Raw genomic sequence first — 17,798 nt, forward strand, 5'->3', positions numbered from 1 at the left:
CCTCTCGATCAAAATCGGTCTGAGTAACGGAGAGAAGGAAGATACTCACTCTGTCAGAGTACAAGAATAGACTAAATTGTGGGCAAAACAAAATTAACCAACATTGAACCCAAGGTATTGAAAGTAAAAGCCAAAATTAGCATTCACTTCTCAGAATCTGGTTTTCCAAGATTAATGTGCCCCATGCAAAGAAACCACTTTCTTCCTAAGCTCTAAATTTCTTATCTAATGAATTAATAGCATGCCTAATTAAAATGGTTATATACTACAACCATTAATAACAGCTTCTAGTAATAAAAATGCCAATGTTTTCATAACAGCCCAATTATTCAACTCTGCAAGATAGATGTATTCTCACTCTTCCTATTAGAAAACCAATGTCCAAGAAGCTAATTACTTTCCTAATATCACAGAGACAGTACTTGGTGATGGCCAGAATTGGAACCAAGCAATACGCTTCCAGGTTCCCTAGCCTTTTCACTACAACAGACAGTTGCTCCCTTTTAACCTTGCTCCATATTTCAACTAGACTTTTATGGACTGTCATATAATCTACTTTGAAAATGTCAATTTCAAATTATCAATTAATCAGAGTCCCTTAACGACTGAATTCCATACTCAGAGTCCTCCGACCCCAACGCCAGTAATTCCAGTCATTCAGACTCCTTTCTCAAGTTTAAAAGCATTCTTCCCCACAATCCACAAAAACTATAACACAGTTTTTGTTCCAAATGTTCATTTGTAAACCAGTTCTTAGAATGCTTATTTCTTAGTCCAGATCAAAAATGCCCAGTAGCATGGAGATTACTTCTTGTTCTCTCTGTGAAGAACCTAGAGATATTAATTTAGGCACACATAAATCAAGGAATATTCTGGCTCATCCATTTCACCTCTAACAGAAACCCTAATATAATTTATATCTTTGCTTTTATAATTTTCCTTTGTCTACTCATTGATTCTTTGCCCTTTTCTTAGAACTAGTTTCTTCCTTTCAGTAGCATTTAAAAAAATTATTCTTGGTTTAACTTAGATATATAGTACAAGTGTCAGCTTAATTTCTTCTAGGAAAGTACACTATATATGCTACCATAAATATATACATAATGTATTTACAAGTTACAGATGATATCCTTAAACATTTTGCCTAAACAAACTATGCTTATTAGTACAACATCATTAACTAAGCTGAAGTTAACATGAGAAAAAAAAAAAGCTCCATTCAAAACATACCTTTTGATTTTCTTCTTTAAAAACTCTCTCTTCCCCTGCTAAACGCGTGTGCTTCCTCAGGGCACTTGGAGAGATGTCAATTCTCCTTAATGTAAAATAAAGTCTATTTGTAGTCACATTAACTTTATGGTTCCACAAATTCCTAAAATTGTCCATTTTTGTAAAGGAAATACTAGACAGTTGTTTCTCTCCCAGTTGTCTAATTTAGCACAGCAAGATTATTAATCTAATTCCTAATAGATAATTAAGAAATAAAAACTATATTAAAAATGAATTAAAATGCTTCAACCAATTTTTTATATATAAATGAAGCCTGACCTTTTAAGATATCAAGCTTACTTTAACCATCAAAAAAAGGAAAACATGTTTTGATTAAATTGGACATTATCATTTTAAGTGTTAATCATCATACAATTATAATCATTGTGTATCAATGAATACACAAATAGGATTATTTGTTAAGTATCTCCAATATTTTTACAGATTCAGTAGATCTTTAGTTTTATTCTGTGCCTCTCCTTGCCTTTTTAAGCTAGTGTCAGTTTCACCTTCTCAGTGCCTCTTCAGCAGTGACCACCAAAACCATACCTACTTTGTATTAAGCACCGAACTAGATATTTTATAATCAATACTAATTGTCACCACCATCCTGCAAAACAGGCACTGTTATTCTTGTTTGTAGATGGGAAAAACTAATGTTAAGCGATTAAATAACTTTTTTATCACAACGCAATTAAGTGAGAGAGCAAGGACTGGAATACAACCGTCTGACTTCAACATTCACGATCTTTTCATGAAAAACAATTCTACCTTTCACCAAGCATTTTAATTTTACAAACTTACTGGAAGTAAATCTAATTCAAGGGTTACTTACTCTAGGCATCCAACCCCCTCCCAACATACAGATGTTGTAACTATTTAATTTCATACTGGCAAGTGATAAGAATTAGTGTTTTAAGTTCTAACAACCAGTTTAAACCAAATAAAACTGAAAATTAAAAAGAAACAGTAAATTACAAACTTTTCAAGATTGGAAATATATTTATTCAAGCTACAAATCAAAGTTCGTTTGTGTCATAACATCCACGTAGTTCCATATATCTTGTCTAAAGTTCCAACATAAACTTGTTTGAACAGCGTCTTCCTATCAAAACAACATTTTTACATATCCAGTATACATTACCTGTGTATCTCAGGGCTCTTTTGCCGGGCACTATGTTCTTCAGTGGCTTTCTGATACGAGGTGAACCTCTCGTTTAGAGTCACTGCAGCTGATTTGAAGTATTGCTCTGTTGATTTAGGAGAAACACTGCCCAGTTAGTTATCTTTACTTTAAGAGCGATTTTCATTTGTGACAGAAGGGCATGTAGCAGGTGAAAAGAAAAATAAAAATACTCAAGAAACCTAGCAGAAGAGAACCAAGTGTTACAAAGAACTCCTACCCTGTCCCTTGTAACTTCTTGTACCTCAACAGGTAACTGATGCAAAGTTCCTCACAGGTCCCTGTCAATATTTCATATAGACCAAGAACAATAAATATATTAAATTGAGTCTCTAATTCCATTTCAATAATGCACTACACTTCCTCAAACAGAACAAAAAGGAACAATATGTGAATGTCCTTAAGCCTTGCCAATATGAACCAATGAAGTTAACTTCAAGTAATCATTTGCAGGAAACAAAAAATGCTACGGTAACTACACAGCTAGTTTTAGTAAGCTAATCAAAGTATTTCAGCAAGAACTGTGTTGACAACAAAAACTGGATTTAAGAAAAAACTGAATACTGCCATTTCAATTGGAAAAATATTTTTTAAATCAATTAACACTAATTACTCCAAAACTCTGGCATCTTGGCAAACCTGACAGCACATTTGATATTATTGTCTTGTCTTTCTTTTAACAACTTTAAAATTAGTAATAGCAATACTGATTAGTTTTTAAACCATTTCAAAATATGCTGTAGATGTAATATAGAAAGACGTATAAAGTCATGAAATGTTACATTATGAAGCAAGCTATCTGCTTAACAGGTCAACATACATCTGTGTCAACTTACCGCCCAATATCCAGCACATGTCTCATAACCAATCATTAAAACTTGAAACGGCCACTACAAGGGTAGTGCCTCAATCATAATTCCATGAAACCCAGGAATTTGAGCTAGCAACTCAGTTTTTATGCCATTTTTGCCAGGAAGACAGAAGATTCAACTTTGCCTGTATCTTTCAACAGCTATTTTACTTTGAAACATGGATTTGCCATTTCAAAACATATTCCAGGACCTAGTTACAATGAAAAAGAAAACATCACTGGGCATTTTCAGCTCTATGTTAAGTAAGAGCTGTTCAGATCGGTTGCACAATACGAATAATGAAACATAACTACAATTCTTTTTCTTTTTTAAAAAAAAAAAGGAAAACGAAAAAGGAAAAATTTTATGAAAACCTGATCTCAAAATTCACCAATAAATTGTAAAATGTGGAGACAGGTCAAAAAAAGGTGAAAAAAGAAAAAATGTTAACGTTTCATATTCTATGCACCACAGTAATATGGTCATAAACTGGTTCACAAACCTAGTTATAGCCAAATAACAAAACTCTTTTGTTACTATGTTTAAATAATTACAGTCAAAATGAAATTCATTAACTAGTCACTGTTTTGAAATATCAAATGCATAAAGAATTTGCTAAAGGCAAGTTTCAGCTATTATCAGTTGTTCTCACATCCAAAGACAAACTTTTCAGAAAACGGCTTTTCAGAGCAACAGCCATGGAGATTCCTGGGTAAGAAACTATTTCAAAGTAAACTGCCTTTCAAACACAAAACCAAAATAATAAAAACAAGTTCTATTTGCCCAAAAAGTCACATGCTAAAACCTTTGAAAATTATTAGTAACTTTGAAACTAAAACTACGTACTAGTGAAAATAGAACATCACTACTCAGTTGAAACGAACACCCTTATCAACCCCAGGACCTAAAGAAATGTCATAATTATTATCCTAATCAGTCACTATTCACAGAATCACTACTTACCCAACATACCTATAAATTTCTTGAAATTCTTCCCCTTTAAAACTCCTAATAATGTTTTTTCTTGTTTATTTATCATATAAAAAAGCCAAATATTATAACAAGTTAACTAATACAAAATTAACACAGGAAATTAATACTGTTTTTCCCCACTGGTTTCAAGTTTCTTTAAAAGTTAAAAAGAAATTCTTAATAATAACAATACTGCCCCACTTTGTTATAAATCCAATGCCAAGAGTACATTAATACAAGTCCCATGCATGCAATCAAAGATAATCTGTAAGCACCCTGCACTTCAAATACAGTATTACGGTACATTTCAGAAAGACTTTTAGCATTGTATAAATCTACGTCATGTTTTATCATAATACAGATTTTTAGGGTATGTTTTAATTCTATTTAGCATTTTAATCACTTTATTAAATATTAAAAATCACTTTACTAAATAGGTCTTAATGTTAACCAGACTGTTAGCTCTTTCGTGTAGTGCTATTTTTCCAAAAATTTAATAGTCTATATATACTTGCTAGTTCTGGGGTGCATTAATCATTACACATAGCTGTTCATTTTTTTACTTACAAGATAACTTTAATTCACGATAAGAAACATACTAAACATACCTTTAACATGATGAACCAAGGACACAATGTGTTGAATAAATGACTCTGAAGTGCTTTTGCTGGCCTGTGGCAACTTAATGTGGTCAAAGATGGATCGGAATTCTTGCTCCTTCTTGACAGAATGGACAAGTGTACTAGCAAGTAGCCTGTCTTTAGTCAAGGAAGCAGGTCTGGAGCATATCGGTAACAGACACATACAAACAAAATATACCATTGGTTTGAATATGAAAATGGTAAGTACATTCAGAAAATAATTAACTGGATTATTAACTAACCACCCACAGATTATTTATTAGGTATCAGTGTGGATTACCTGTTAGAATCATCAAGAGGAACAGGTGCCATTTTGAGTTTGACTTCAGGACGATGAGAATCACTGGCTATCATTTTGATCCTAAGTGGACTCTCCTCTCTGAAGGTAGACTTTTCTCGTGCATCCAGATTCTTGTGTAGAGGGGGACTGTAATCAAAGAGGTCTTTGAGCTTTTCAGACTTTACCTGCTCAGGTGACTGAGTTTCTTTCTTTACTGTTATTCTTTCAGAATTTTTGTCGTCTTCCTTGTGCTTATCTTTTGTAGTGCTAGGCCTTTCCACTACATATCCAGTCTCTTTAAGTTTATAATTTTTTTCTTCTCTAAATCCATCACTTTCTCTATTGCCTTTCAATGAAACTTTGGACTTGTACTTGGGTCCTTCCTCCTCAGTATTCCGGTGAGATGTAGTAGCAAAATTTTTACCCTGATCTGCAAGAACTGACTTCCTGAACTGTCTATAATCCTCTGTCTCCTCTGTGTCATCCCCTTCTGAATCATTAAACTTTTGTTTTCCAGACTCTTTATCACTGAAGTAATCTAGAGCTTCCTGATCTTCCCATTCTCCCTCTGCCCTCCCTTTCTCTGATCCTTTCTCCTTTGGAGCCTCTTTATCCCTGGTATTACCCCTATCAAGCAGGAATACTCTAGACTCTTCATCTGTGAACCTGTGAATAAGCAAAGAAGAGGATGGTAACTCTGGATTGCATTCATTGCAGATCACTTGCATACTTAATTGTGCTTCCCAATATCACAGGACCAGTAATAAGAGGAAAAAATCCTACTGAAAAGTGCTTTTTCAGATTCCACTTTTAAAAAGCATTAAAAGCATCCATACAGCTTATGTACTGTTTTTAAATAAATTTACACATTAGACTTCCTAAAGTTTAAAAAAAGTAAAGCCATCTCAAAAACCTGTTCTATTTATAGTCCACAATTCTGCACTAACAAATCCAAATTTCCAGAGATTCTAGAACATACAACACAGCTTAATTTCTGAGGCTAAAAACCACTAATAAACAATATACTTATCTATTAAAATTCTACTTATGATTATACTCAAAATCTCAGACTATTTCACTTATCTAATATAAATAAGAGTTCAAAAAAGTGGACTTCAAGGTAATTAATATTAGATATTTAATAGTCTATCTAGACCACAAAATAGTTCATATATACTTTGCAGTAGAAAATGATGCTTTCTGGCAACATTAAGTAGAAACTATGTATCAGTCCACTAAGAAAATTAATTTTAGATTGTATAGCACTAAATCATAAATAGCATGCTTGCAGTATTCCCTCACTTGTAAGTCAATCACACTACCTTAGCAACCCATTTTCATTAAGCTTTTTAGTAACCTTTAGCAATGCTTGAAATTAGAATTCAAACCAAGTATCTCTCTGAAATGTTTACTTGAGTAAGAAATACCATTTATTATCTTTTCTACAGTCAGGCACATTCGTTAAAAACTGGTAGCTGGATTGTTTATAATACCACACAAGAACATGTAATATAATTGCATTATTTATGTAGGCCACTTTATAATGGTGAAGAGTACAAAATAAGCTAACACTTATAAAATTAATCTGTTTTTACAACATGTTAACCATTAGTTATATTGTTTTTACTGTTTTTACAACATGTTAACCATTAGTTATGCTTTATGCTACTCAATTTCTCATTTATACTCTCAATTCTGGACTGACTAAAAATGGCTAAAATGAAAAGGAGGAATATGAATTAGCTTCATAAACATTTATCAGAATACTTCACTTCCAAAGTTAACAAGATACGAATAAAACCAACTCGGAATTATCTTATAAAGAAGGAAGTCAGGAGTAAAAATAGCTAAATACACATCACAATGCAATTTTTAGCCTTAAAATCCAAAAAGAATTCAAAGATCAGAAGTATTAATATTATAATCTAAATTCTCTTAGTTCTTACCTTTTTAAGAATTTTCCTGTCTTTGCAGTTTCCTGATCCCCACCATCAGGATAAAATGAGGAACGTCCCCTAGCCTCATCTCTTGGAGCATTCTGTGGTGTGATTGTCTTTGCAGGGCTTCTTCGTGAAGGGATGTGATGAATTGGACTATTCTGAGAAGGACTGTATCTACTAGATCCATTTCCAACAGAACCAGACCCAGACCTTTCAGGACTATGCTGAATGGAATGTGAATGCTGAGAGGGGGTGTTTTTTGCAGAGTGTACTGTACTGAGCATGGGGGCATCAGAGCAAGATGAACTCTGACTAGGTGGTGTAGCAATTGGTGAAGGACTATGGGGTGATCTGGGACTATTATCATATGCTGAAAGGCCAGGCCAAATATCACCAGATGTGGCTGATGATTTATTAAACTCATCAATAGATTCAGATGGGTCATGTTCAAATGTATCTTTCGGTTCCTCCTGTGACTTGTTTTTCAAAGGACTCTCTTCTTGGGGCTCCCCTTCAGCTTTTTTGGTTTGTTTTTCCTGAGACCCTCGTCTTTTAGAGACAGGAGACTTGCTATACGGGGACGAAGAACGAGAAGAGGATGATCTTGGAGACCTAGATGATCTATATGACCGGCGAGATCTGCTTCGGGATCTTTGAGAAGAAACGGATCTTCTTTTTGGACTCCTGGAACGTGAACGACCTCGTCTAGGACTCCTGGAGTGTCTTCTATTCCAAACAGGTCTATATCCACCTCGATGATATCTACCTCCTCCTCCTTGATAATACCCTCTACCCCTTCCTCTGTACCCATAAGGTCGTCTCATTCCTCTATTATTTCTGTAATCTCGGCGATAATCTCTAGAATACATGCGATCTCTACTACGAGATCTTGAATATGTCCTGGAACGAGACCTAGAACTAAAAATGAAATAAATATCAATCCAAGAAAAATAAACTATTACATCCTACCATCCCCAAATACTTCTGGTTGAATATAACACGTAAATGAAGTGTCAAAGCCAAAAATGTATTATTTTTTAAAAAGCCCTCATTTATACAAAAGTAAAAGTTTACTGTTTTCAATGAAGAAAATCTCAATTCTAAGGTAAATATTGAGAAAATAAAGGGCTTAGGAATGAAGGCACAGAAAACAGGGGAAAAAATTGACAACCAACAACAGGACACACTAACAAATTACAGTACCTTTATGCAGGCACTTAAAGTGATAGTGTTAAAAGAAAATTTAATGCCATGGAAGAATATTCACCAGTGAAATACCATTGGCTAAATGCATGCATAATAAAAACTTAGGCCTAGAAAAATAGTACAGGAAAATCATAAACAAGTATTAATTCATAATGAAATTATGGTCACTTTTATTTTCAACTTGTGGTCTCTATTTTCTATGTTAAGTATGTATTACTACTTAAAGAAAGACAACCAGAGTTTATAATTTTTAAACAATAAACCTATTGAGACCTCAGAGTCAGAAATGAGAAACTATGAAACACTATGCAAAGACTGCTTACTGTCAAATAATTCTTACATTATCCAATTCATCTCTTAACATTACAGCAGTTCCCGCTTATCTGCAGGAAATACATTCCAAGACCCCCAGTGAACTAACTCTAAAACAAGGATAACAATAGATCCATTCACAGGGTTCTTTGAGAATAAAACATGTTAATGAATGTAGCACTCTGTGTAAGCACTTCATAAGTATTAGCTGATATGATTATTATCATTATTTAAGGAATTAAAAGCACAGTAATTCACCTGTATCTCTTCTTTCTAGAGTGTGATCTTGATCTTGATCGTGAACTAGACTGTGATCTAGACTTTGATCTTGAAGAGTGTGATCTAGAATTGGAGCGACCCATTTCTTTTCTCCTAGTCAAATGAGAGAGTGAAAAAGGTTAAAATCACAATACAAGTGAAAATGTTTCAATTATTTAACTTATTTTCGGATACAAATTGAATTTACAAGACGTAAGTTTCTCAAAGGATATTACTCATCATTATTCATATGAGTACTAAGACAGTCAATTATCCCTAACTAAAACTGTATTTTCACCTACATGACAGGTACTGTATAGTGAAGACACAACAGAAGATTTCTATGGACTGCCCCACCTATGTGCCTCAATCCAAAAAGGCAGCAGCTGCAGAAGCCAGAAAGAGCAATGATATCAGACTACAGCAGCATGTTAGATGTTATTCCATGCCCAATACAAATGCCTACCTCTCCTGTAAAAAAGATAAATAACATCAGAGTATTACAGATAACGAACCTGAAAAAAAGAAAGTACAAGTGGCGCAATACTAAAAAATACAGAATAAACCTACCCGACTGCCATCATAAGTGCTTTATGGCCTTGAAATGGGACTAAATTGACCACTCCATGTATACAATACTGCTTGGAATGGTGATGGATAGTCTCCTAGTAGAATAAAGGTCACTAAGTCTGAACAGCTGGAGCCATGGCTCTGCTTTCAATACTCATGACTGCAGAATAAAAATGGACTTATGTGACAATGCCTAGGTTCACCCTGTAGCCTTCTGGTGAGAAGATGAAAAAGGATAAAAGATGAATAAACTGAAGAGATTGCTGCAAGAAAGAGATAATTTGGAACTACACGAAAAAGAGAACTTGGGCACCAGTATTGTAACTTTTCTAAACACTACCTAGTATCTAATACAATAATCAGACCTCATAGAAATCAGTAACAGGACTAAATGATTTATAAGATCTACTCTTCACAAAATTAAACATATACATATGCCTCCCAACTTTATTCCTGCTACACTATTTCCAAATTTCCACTAACTTATACAAAATAAGTAATTTTTTCCATAAAAAACAACTCATTAAACTTTCTTAATAGCCTGCAATTGCCATATATTTAAACCATTTCTCCTACTACCAAAATGTTTTAGGGCACTTATTTGACCTACCTAGACTTTGCTCAGTATTATGAAATACTATTTGAAAGTACTAAGATGAGCTGAATTATAGAGGAGACAATGATGTCTGCATACTTCCTCACCAAAAAACCACATAAATGACAAATTCAAGGGGTGTCAAGTATTTATTTTAAAACAAAACATATCTATCTTCAAAGAGACAAATACCAGCTTTGTCTTCTCTCACTCTTAATTCCAAGTAACTTAGGAAATACATAAAGACAGTACTCTCCTCAGAGTTATAGTGAGGATTAAACAAGTTGATACATGTAATATACTTAATACAATGCTTAGCACATAATAAGCAATCAATTTTCATTACCTTAACACCCACATAAGGGGAAAAAAGCTAAGTTACAGACCTCCTCTTGCATGCATAAAGGAAGGTAGTTAAATAAGCAGAGTTATTTTGTCTTGTTTTATTTTTAAATAACTTTGTGTGTTCTGAGTCTTTAAGCAGATGTGTTTATAGAAGTAGAAGCAGGCACACAACCTAGAAGCAGAAGAGATAGACAATCTTTTCCTTAAAACTATCTTTTAAAATCTGGCTTACTTCATACAAGCCACCAGAAAGCCCCCAAGAGTTTCAGACCACATCACTTTTAATCAGTCTAAATCATGAGTTCAGAAGTCACATTTTCTTAAATAAGCCAAAACTGAAAACTAGAATAAAGGATATTATTTACCTTGGGTTTTACGCAGGATCAAGCAATCAAGTGAAGTCTTTGAGATACTGTAAAATTCTTCCTGGAGAGAATGTTCTGAGAAATTAAATTCTAAATTCAAACTCCTAGCAAAGATAAAAAAAATATGAATTTGAATTATGGTAAATTAAAAATCCACTGTTTACAAGGCATCACACTCAACACTGCTATAAAAAACTCTTAATAAAGGGACTAAATATTTCAGGGAATGGAAAACTGATTAAGGAAATAAATTTTTAACCACAAAAGCTTAAAGGAACTTAACTTTTTTTGTTTCAATCAAGCAGTGCATTATGAAACTGAAGCACCTTTAATTCAAACACCTGAATTCTAATTTTAGCAATTTGGGCTTTAGAAAACAGAAGCTATGCTGTCATCCTATCAGAAAATTCCAAAGTGGCTGGCATAAGTGGCCATCTTGGTATATCAAAACATGTCGTGTATCTATAGTTAGTATTCATAACGCTACAGTTCGTAACTTAAGTACAATATGAGTTTATTTTAGTGCTCTGCTATTTACCTTATTCTCTCCTGGTCACTTCCTTTCATACAGTTTAGTTTCATTTGAAGCTGTTTTTTTAAATTCGTGTAACAGCCATCACAGTAATTCTAATTTTGTCCCTAAAAGCATTTTGATACATGTACAGATGTTCCAATAAAAGAACAGCCAGTAGATGAAACAAGTATCTATTGGAAGCCAATGCTCTTCCTAATTTACCATTACTATGCAAATAAATTTAAATTCTGCACAGACTATTAAGCAGTTTCAGTATTTACTGAAAAACTTAGCCTAATGAATAACATTCAGTGATTATCAATTATGTGCAAAGAACAGTCAAAAAACACTAGGGGAGCAGAAACTAAACAATTAACATTGTACATGCCTATACTCAAGGAATTCATAAACCAGCTTGAATGAAAAAAAAACATTAATATGAAAATCTGTGAATCTTACCAAGTTATCAATCCAATGAAAAATGTAATAACAATGAAAATACAAAGTAGAAGAAATTAAAATTAAACTGGTAAATCAAGAATATGTCCCCTAAATACCCATGGCCCTACAGCTGAGGGGATTAAGAGATCTGAGCTTTCAGAAACTTAGCAATTAAGGGAAATACACCAAAATAAAAATTAGCAAAAACAAAAGGTCATGGATACAGAAACAAAAAGATTTCTAAAGTCCTTGCATGTTTAGTTTTAAAAATATCAAATCCCCCAAGTGGGCAGAGGAAACCTCTCATCATCTAAATTGGTGCGTTGTTATGAAACTTTATGCTGACCTAGAAGTCCAATACTACTGATTCACTGCTGGAAGTGATACAAGGCTCATTTTAGCTAACTCTTCCCCCAAACAATTCTAAAAGGCTAATTTTAATTTCTATATATCCAGAGAAGAACCAACTGCCAAATCTCTCTTTACTCCAAGTGATGATTTTCTGAAGTTCCAAGAAAATATACACTAGAAATAGCAGTGAGGAAGGAGGGGCTGTAGGCTGTTAGACTAGTAGATGAGACATACATTCTTGTTCACAATCTATGAATACATTCTCAAGTATCCATACCAAGAACTCAATGATCATATATAAAATGTCACACAATATACTTAATAATATATAATGTAAATTATATTTAACATTTAATAATATATTAATATTTAAGATAGTACAAAGACTGTAATCTGCTCCATTTTTTTTTAAATGAAATCTATGTACAAAGCACTGTGCTAAATATTATGGGAGACATAACTGTAAAAGGTCCCTGCCCTCCCAAAAACTAAAGAAGAACAGAAATCAACAAATTACAGCAAATTTAACTACCAACCATGTGCCCAGAACTGTGCTAGGTGACTTTAAATAAAATCACCTGATTTAATCCTCATAATCTTAGAAACTACATATTTAACCCCATCTTTCAGATGAATTTAAGCTTTCAGAATTCATATGAATTTACAACAAAGGTGCCTATCACAAGCCAGGCACAACTATTCTAGTGTAGGAAATATAACACTTTAAGTGAGACATTAAGTTCCCTACTCTCTTGGAGCTTATGTTCAAGCTAGGGGAAGAGAAAAAACAAAAAAGTAATATGTCAAGAGGCGAAGAGCAGGACTACTACGGTGGGTCCTTGAACCGTGTTTAAAGAGGTAACAGTTAAGCTAAAGACAAGGAACATTGCAAAGACCCAAGAAAAGAAAAGCATTCTAGGCAAAGGACACAAATGTAGCAAATTCAGGACAAAAGACCAGTAAGAAGGTTGATCAAGGAGAGGGTATAAGATAAAACAGGAGAGACAGGAAAGGAGCAAATCAAATAGCATCTAGTAAGTAGGCCAGAGTAAAGAGTCTAGATTTTATTCTAACTGTAATTGGAAAGCCCTGGAAAGCCTGATCAGGGAAGTCACACCATATGATTTAAGATGGCTGCTGGGTAGAGCATGAACAACTTGGAAAGAAGAACTTGGAGACAAACTAGAAGGTTGAAGTTCAATATAATGGTTGCCTGGATAAAGTGGTAGCAATAAAGAAAGAAAAAAGAAGCAAATCCAGAATCTGGTTTGGAAGTACATAGAGTCAACAGTACTTGCTCACAGATTGTTAGTGGTATGAAGCACAGGGAATTGAAAAAAAAGAAAACGAAAAATCAATGGTGCTCCTAAATTCTAAGTTTTGGGCTCAAGTATCTGGAAGAAGTGCAAATTTGGGGGCAAAAACAGGAGATTTGTTTGCCCTTTTAGGCTGCCCATGGTCACAGACTGTAAAAAGTTAATCCAGAACTTGACCAAGATCTCCTGTGCTCTCTCTGATACCCTGACAGGTGCCTGATGTGGCCATAACCTACATATATAATTCAAAATGTCAAATCAATCTTCCCTCTATTCTAAACAAGATCACTTACTAACACACTGTAAAAAGAGATAGAGAATAAAGTGCTTCATGCACCTTTATCCAAATGATTCACCAACCAGTGAAGAACACAAGAGAATGAGTCAGGCTTTATTTTTTTAAATAAAGTTCTTAAAGAGAGTTCCCTGGTGGCCTAGTGGTTAGGATTCTGGGCTTTCACTGATGTGCCCCAGCTCAATCCCTCGTCAGGGAACTGAGATCCCTCAAGCCAAGCAGCAGGTCCAAAAATAAATAAAGTTCTTAAATATCTTAACAGAGCATATCGTTTATGGAATAATAATAATAACATAATGATCAGCTAGAACACAAGTGATGGAAAGAGCAAAGACAACTGGGCTCAACAAAATACACAAGTTGAAGCTCCTCCAGAAGAGATTCTTTAGGTTACCCTATCAAGCATACTTGAGCTGTCTTAATTTGATCATACTCAGGGAATCTGGGCTCCAGATTTTGTAAACAAATTATTGCTATTCACATCTTCAATAATCCTAAAATTAATATCCCATGACTCTTACTCCAACTGACTAGGTTCAAAATTCTGGCTTGACCATTAACTAGCTGTCCAACACTGGACAAATTACCTTAATCTCTTCCAGCTTCAGTTTCCACATTTATAAAATAAGGTTAATTACGATACTTACTCATAGGTTTAAAATTAACAAACTGAATAAATGTAAGCAACTTAAAGTTTGGCACATGGTATGCATTCAAATGTTAACTATCATTATTGGTAAACCTGGTCTGTGACAGTCTTAACTGCAGTTTATTAATTCTGCTTCAAATGATTACTATATTTAAGTTTGATATTTTTGATATGGCATTAACCAGCATTACAAAAAAGTAATTTTGCTTTAAAACACTCCAGAAGAAATGAATCTGAAGAATGGGTATATGTATATGTATAACTGAATCACTTTGCTGTACACCTGAAACACAACACTGTTAATCACCTATATGCCAATATAAAATAAAAATTTTAAAAAACAGAAAAAAACAAATATTAAAATTGGTAAATGCTGATAATTATTTAACCTAGATAACAAACAGTTCACTATTCTACTTTGTGCTTGAAAATTTCCACAAGTAAAAGCTTTAAAAAATGATAGGTTTAGCTGCAAATTTTTAGTTCTTTGTCCAGCTCCTTGTCAGCCTGCTTTAAAAAAAAAAAAAAAAAAAAAAGGCGCACAGAACTGAGAAAAAGAAAGAATACCTTCATTCTAGACCAGGGTGTGCCAATCCCTGGTTCATGTAGCCCTAAAAAGTTTTCTACCTTTTTTGGCCTCCACCTAGTATAAGGACAAATACTGGATCAAGTAAAATTAAAGTGTTTGAAAATTCCAAAATAATACACAAATGTAGGCCTGTATTATTACTACATTAATGTTTGTAGACTGTTTCTTTCCCAGCCCTGAGGACAAATAAAACATTAAATATTTAAGACTCCGACGTAATACTGATGACCACTGTTTAAGAAACTGGAGTTGAAAAATGAACAAATTCCTAACCTACAACTATAAACAACATTTACACTTACTACCCAGAGATATAAGTTGGACTTCTTGATTCCCTTACCTACTTCTTGTTATTTAATAAATCACTGTAAGTTACACAGGAGAATTCAGCTAGTAGTCAACTAATGATTTCGAATGTAGCTTCTGGAAACTCCCAATCCAAAGCTCTATGTAGAACTGAAAAGACTTTCTTCGTTTCTGTTAAGTCGTGACTCACATAGTTAATCTAGTACAGCTAGCTGCCCACATTAAGTCATTCAATAAACTCAACTAGACCTGAGCCTACCAAGTGACAAGTTTTTACAGGTCTATTTCCAAGTACTAAAATACTATTGTTCTTCCAAGTCAAGAATCAGCTCTGCCTAAAAAATTTCCTTTGCCACCATTTTAATTATCTGAATCAAGAGGGATTTCAATGTTTACCACAATGTATCAGTGAAAGTGTGGTATTTAAAAAAAAAAAAGCTAACTGCCATCAGTAAACAGGCTTTAGGTTGTTCACCTAAAGTGAGTTATTTCAGACACACAAATCTTCGATTCGATTACCTACCCTAAATTGGCTAGGATCACATAATAATGCAAATAAACTGGTAGGGGTTTTTCCTCTGTAAAGGTTCTTTATTGTCTGACCTGCAGCCCAATCCTTCTTCCCAGCTACAGTCCAATCGGAAGGAAAATTCACATTGAGAGATAAGAAATTTTGTTTTGCTTTTTAATACCAAAAAAATTTTAAAGGCGCTGCTGCAAAAAGATACAAGTTGAAGCAGCTAATCTCTGTACATCATTTCTGGTCATATCTGCCTCCAACTTTAGTCTCAGTTTTTTCAATTCAAAATGATTTATAAAAAAAAAAATTTTGACATCGAAAAGTAGCTGCCAGTACTGCTAATTGATTCTGACGAGATAAACCTTAAAAGTAAATAAAGCCAACTACGGACTTAAATAAAATGAGGGCAAAGTCCTTAACCTCAACTCACCACTCCGCTCCATGTATACCACCAACTGTACCAACCACGGCTACAACATTTCTAACGAGGTACAAGGGGCTGAAACTCTCGAAAAAAGGACGTGGCTTCGCGTGTACTACACAACTGCCCTTTAGGCCCGGGGGTGGCGGGGCCGTTCTTAGATCCATCGACTAAGGCCCGCTGCCCAAACTAGGAAACCGTGATTAGGCACCAACTCCTACAGTCAAAAGTGCACTTTCGCTTCAAAGCAGAGTTACCGGGGGGCCCGATTAGATTAGCCCCGAAGACAATTTTCCCGCAACCCCGGAGGCGATGCCGGGGTCTGAAGAGCGGAACAGGATCCTAAGACAAAGTGAGGTAACCAAAATAAGGCGTAAACCGACTGGGAGCGTGAAGCCGGGGAAAAGGAGTTCAAACGACGCGGAAAGGGGTTAGCTAACCTACCCAAAGCACTTCGCTGCACGTCAGTGATCCTATCAAAGCCCCAAAGGCCGGGAAGAAAGGTGGCGAGAAGCGAACACAAGTTGTACCTCGGGCCGCCTCAGGCGCCGTAGGCGGCGAAGGGAGGGAGGAAGCGCGCGTGCGCGAGGCGAGCGTTCAGTCGGGCGCGAGCAGAGGTCCGGGCTGAGGAAATGGGGGAAGGGATTAAGAGAGAGATCTGCGCAAGCGCATGAGAAGGCCGCGCGGTCTGTGGGTATCGAGCCAGGCTCGGAGCCGCGTGCGCGCGCGCGCGCGCACACCGTTCTCGCTGCTCACCCCACCCCCACCTTTTCGGGCCGTAGTGCCTCGAAAACCTGAGGGAAGCTGACCGGGAAACGCATAAATAACGGCGCAAGGTCTCCTGGGTTCTCCTGTCGCCGCCAACCCGCCACTACCAACAAAAGGTTCAACAATATTCATTCCTCCTCGACATACACTGCCCTTTGAATGATTTGAATGCAACGCAAGGCCTACCTGACACGCCGAAGCACGGTTCCCGGGACTTATCTTCCTCGTAACTACACCGCGGCCATTTCCCGACTCAAGCACGGGAGGAAAAACCATAGAGGTATCTTCGACGCGCTAGCTCCTCTCCGTCACTTCCGATTTGGGGCGTGGCCTCCGGTGCCGCTAAATATATGGGCAGGCCCCGCCCACCCCCTCCGCCCTAAACCGGCTCCCTGGCCGTTAAAAAGATGTTTCCCGAGGATTTCTGGGAAGTCGCGTGGCTGGTCTCGCGCGATGATCTGGCGGCCCCGCCTTCCGGCCTTTAGCAGCCGCCTCCGCCAGGGTGGCGGTAGACAGTGGGCGGGGTCTTGTCGCTCGGCCCTGAGGTCGATGGTCCACACAGTTGGGTACGCTGGCCTCTCTGCCTTGCGTTGAGGGAACCCTCCGGACTTTTCTGTCGCCCCCACTTTTTGTTCGTCTGGTCCATGCTTTCTGTGGCGCCAACTCAGACCAGGCCAGAAGCAAAAGGATAATCTCACACTGAGGAAAAGACGCGGAGGCAAGGGGCTGCTCTGTTCGCACACTGCGTCTCTACGCCAGGAAGCGCCGAGTTCTCCGACGCCAACTGGAAACCAGGAAGTGCTGCTTATGTCAGACGCACTTAGAAAGGAGAAAAATGGCC

The 17,798-nt window shown here is 36.1% G+C and overlaps 1 protein-coding gene across 9 annotated transcripts in view; it reads right to left on the bottom strand.

Annotated features, from left to right (window-relative positions):
- The window catches only part of BCLAF1 (BCL2 associated transcription factor 1), a 29,606-nt gene extending 12,317 nt beyond the window's left edge, over positions 1-17,289 (bottom strand). For 3 of the 9 annotated variants that reach the window (XR_013830896.1, XM_079939878.1, XM_079939876.1), the window contains exons 1-8: positions 17,144-17,289; positions 10,788-10,891; positions 8,913-9,026; positions 7,143-8,054; positions 5,197-5,862; positions 4,884-5,053; positions 2,414-2,519; positions 1,231-1,315 (exon numbers count right to left, since the gene is read on the bottom strand). Coding sequence is in view for 8 of the 9 variants with exons in the window: in XM_079939878.1 (XP_079796004.1) it covers positions 1,231-1,315; positions 2,414-2,519; positions 4,884-5,053; positions 5,197-5,862; positions 7,143-8,054; positions 8,913-9,016 (2,043 nt within the window). In the remaining variant the exon portion in view is untranslated. The remainder of the gene's footprint in view (positions 1-1,230; positions 1,316-2,413; positions 2,520-4,883; positions 5,054-5,196; positions 5,863-7,142; positions 8,055-8,912; positions 9,027-10,787; positions 10,892-17,143) is intronic. The other 6 variants (XM_079939883.1, XM_079939881.1, XM_079939879.1 and 3 more) reach the window with 3 other exon arrangements.
- Positions 17,290-17,798: the final 509 nt, after the last annotated feature.

This window comes from Stenella coeruleoalba (assembly GCF_951394435.1).
Source record: "Stenella coeruleoalba genome assembly, chromosome: 12".
In the NCBI taxonomy this organism is placed as follows: domain Eukaryota; kingdom Metazoa; phylum Chordata; class Mammalia; order Artiodactyla; family Delphinidae; genus Stenella; species Stenella coeruleoalba.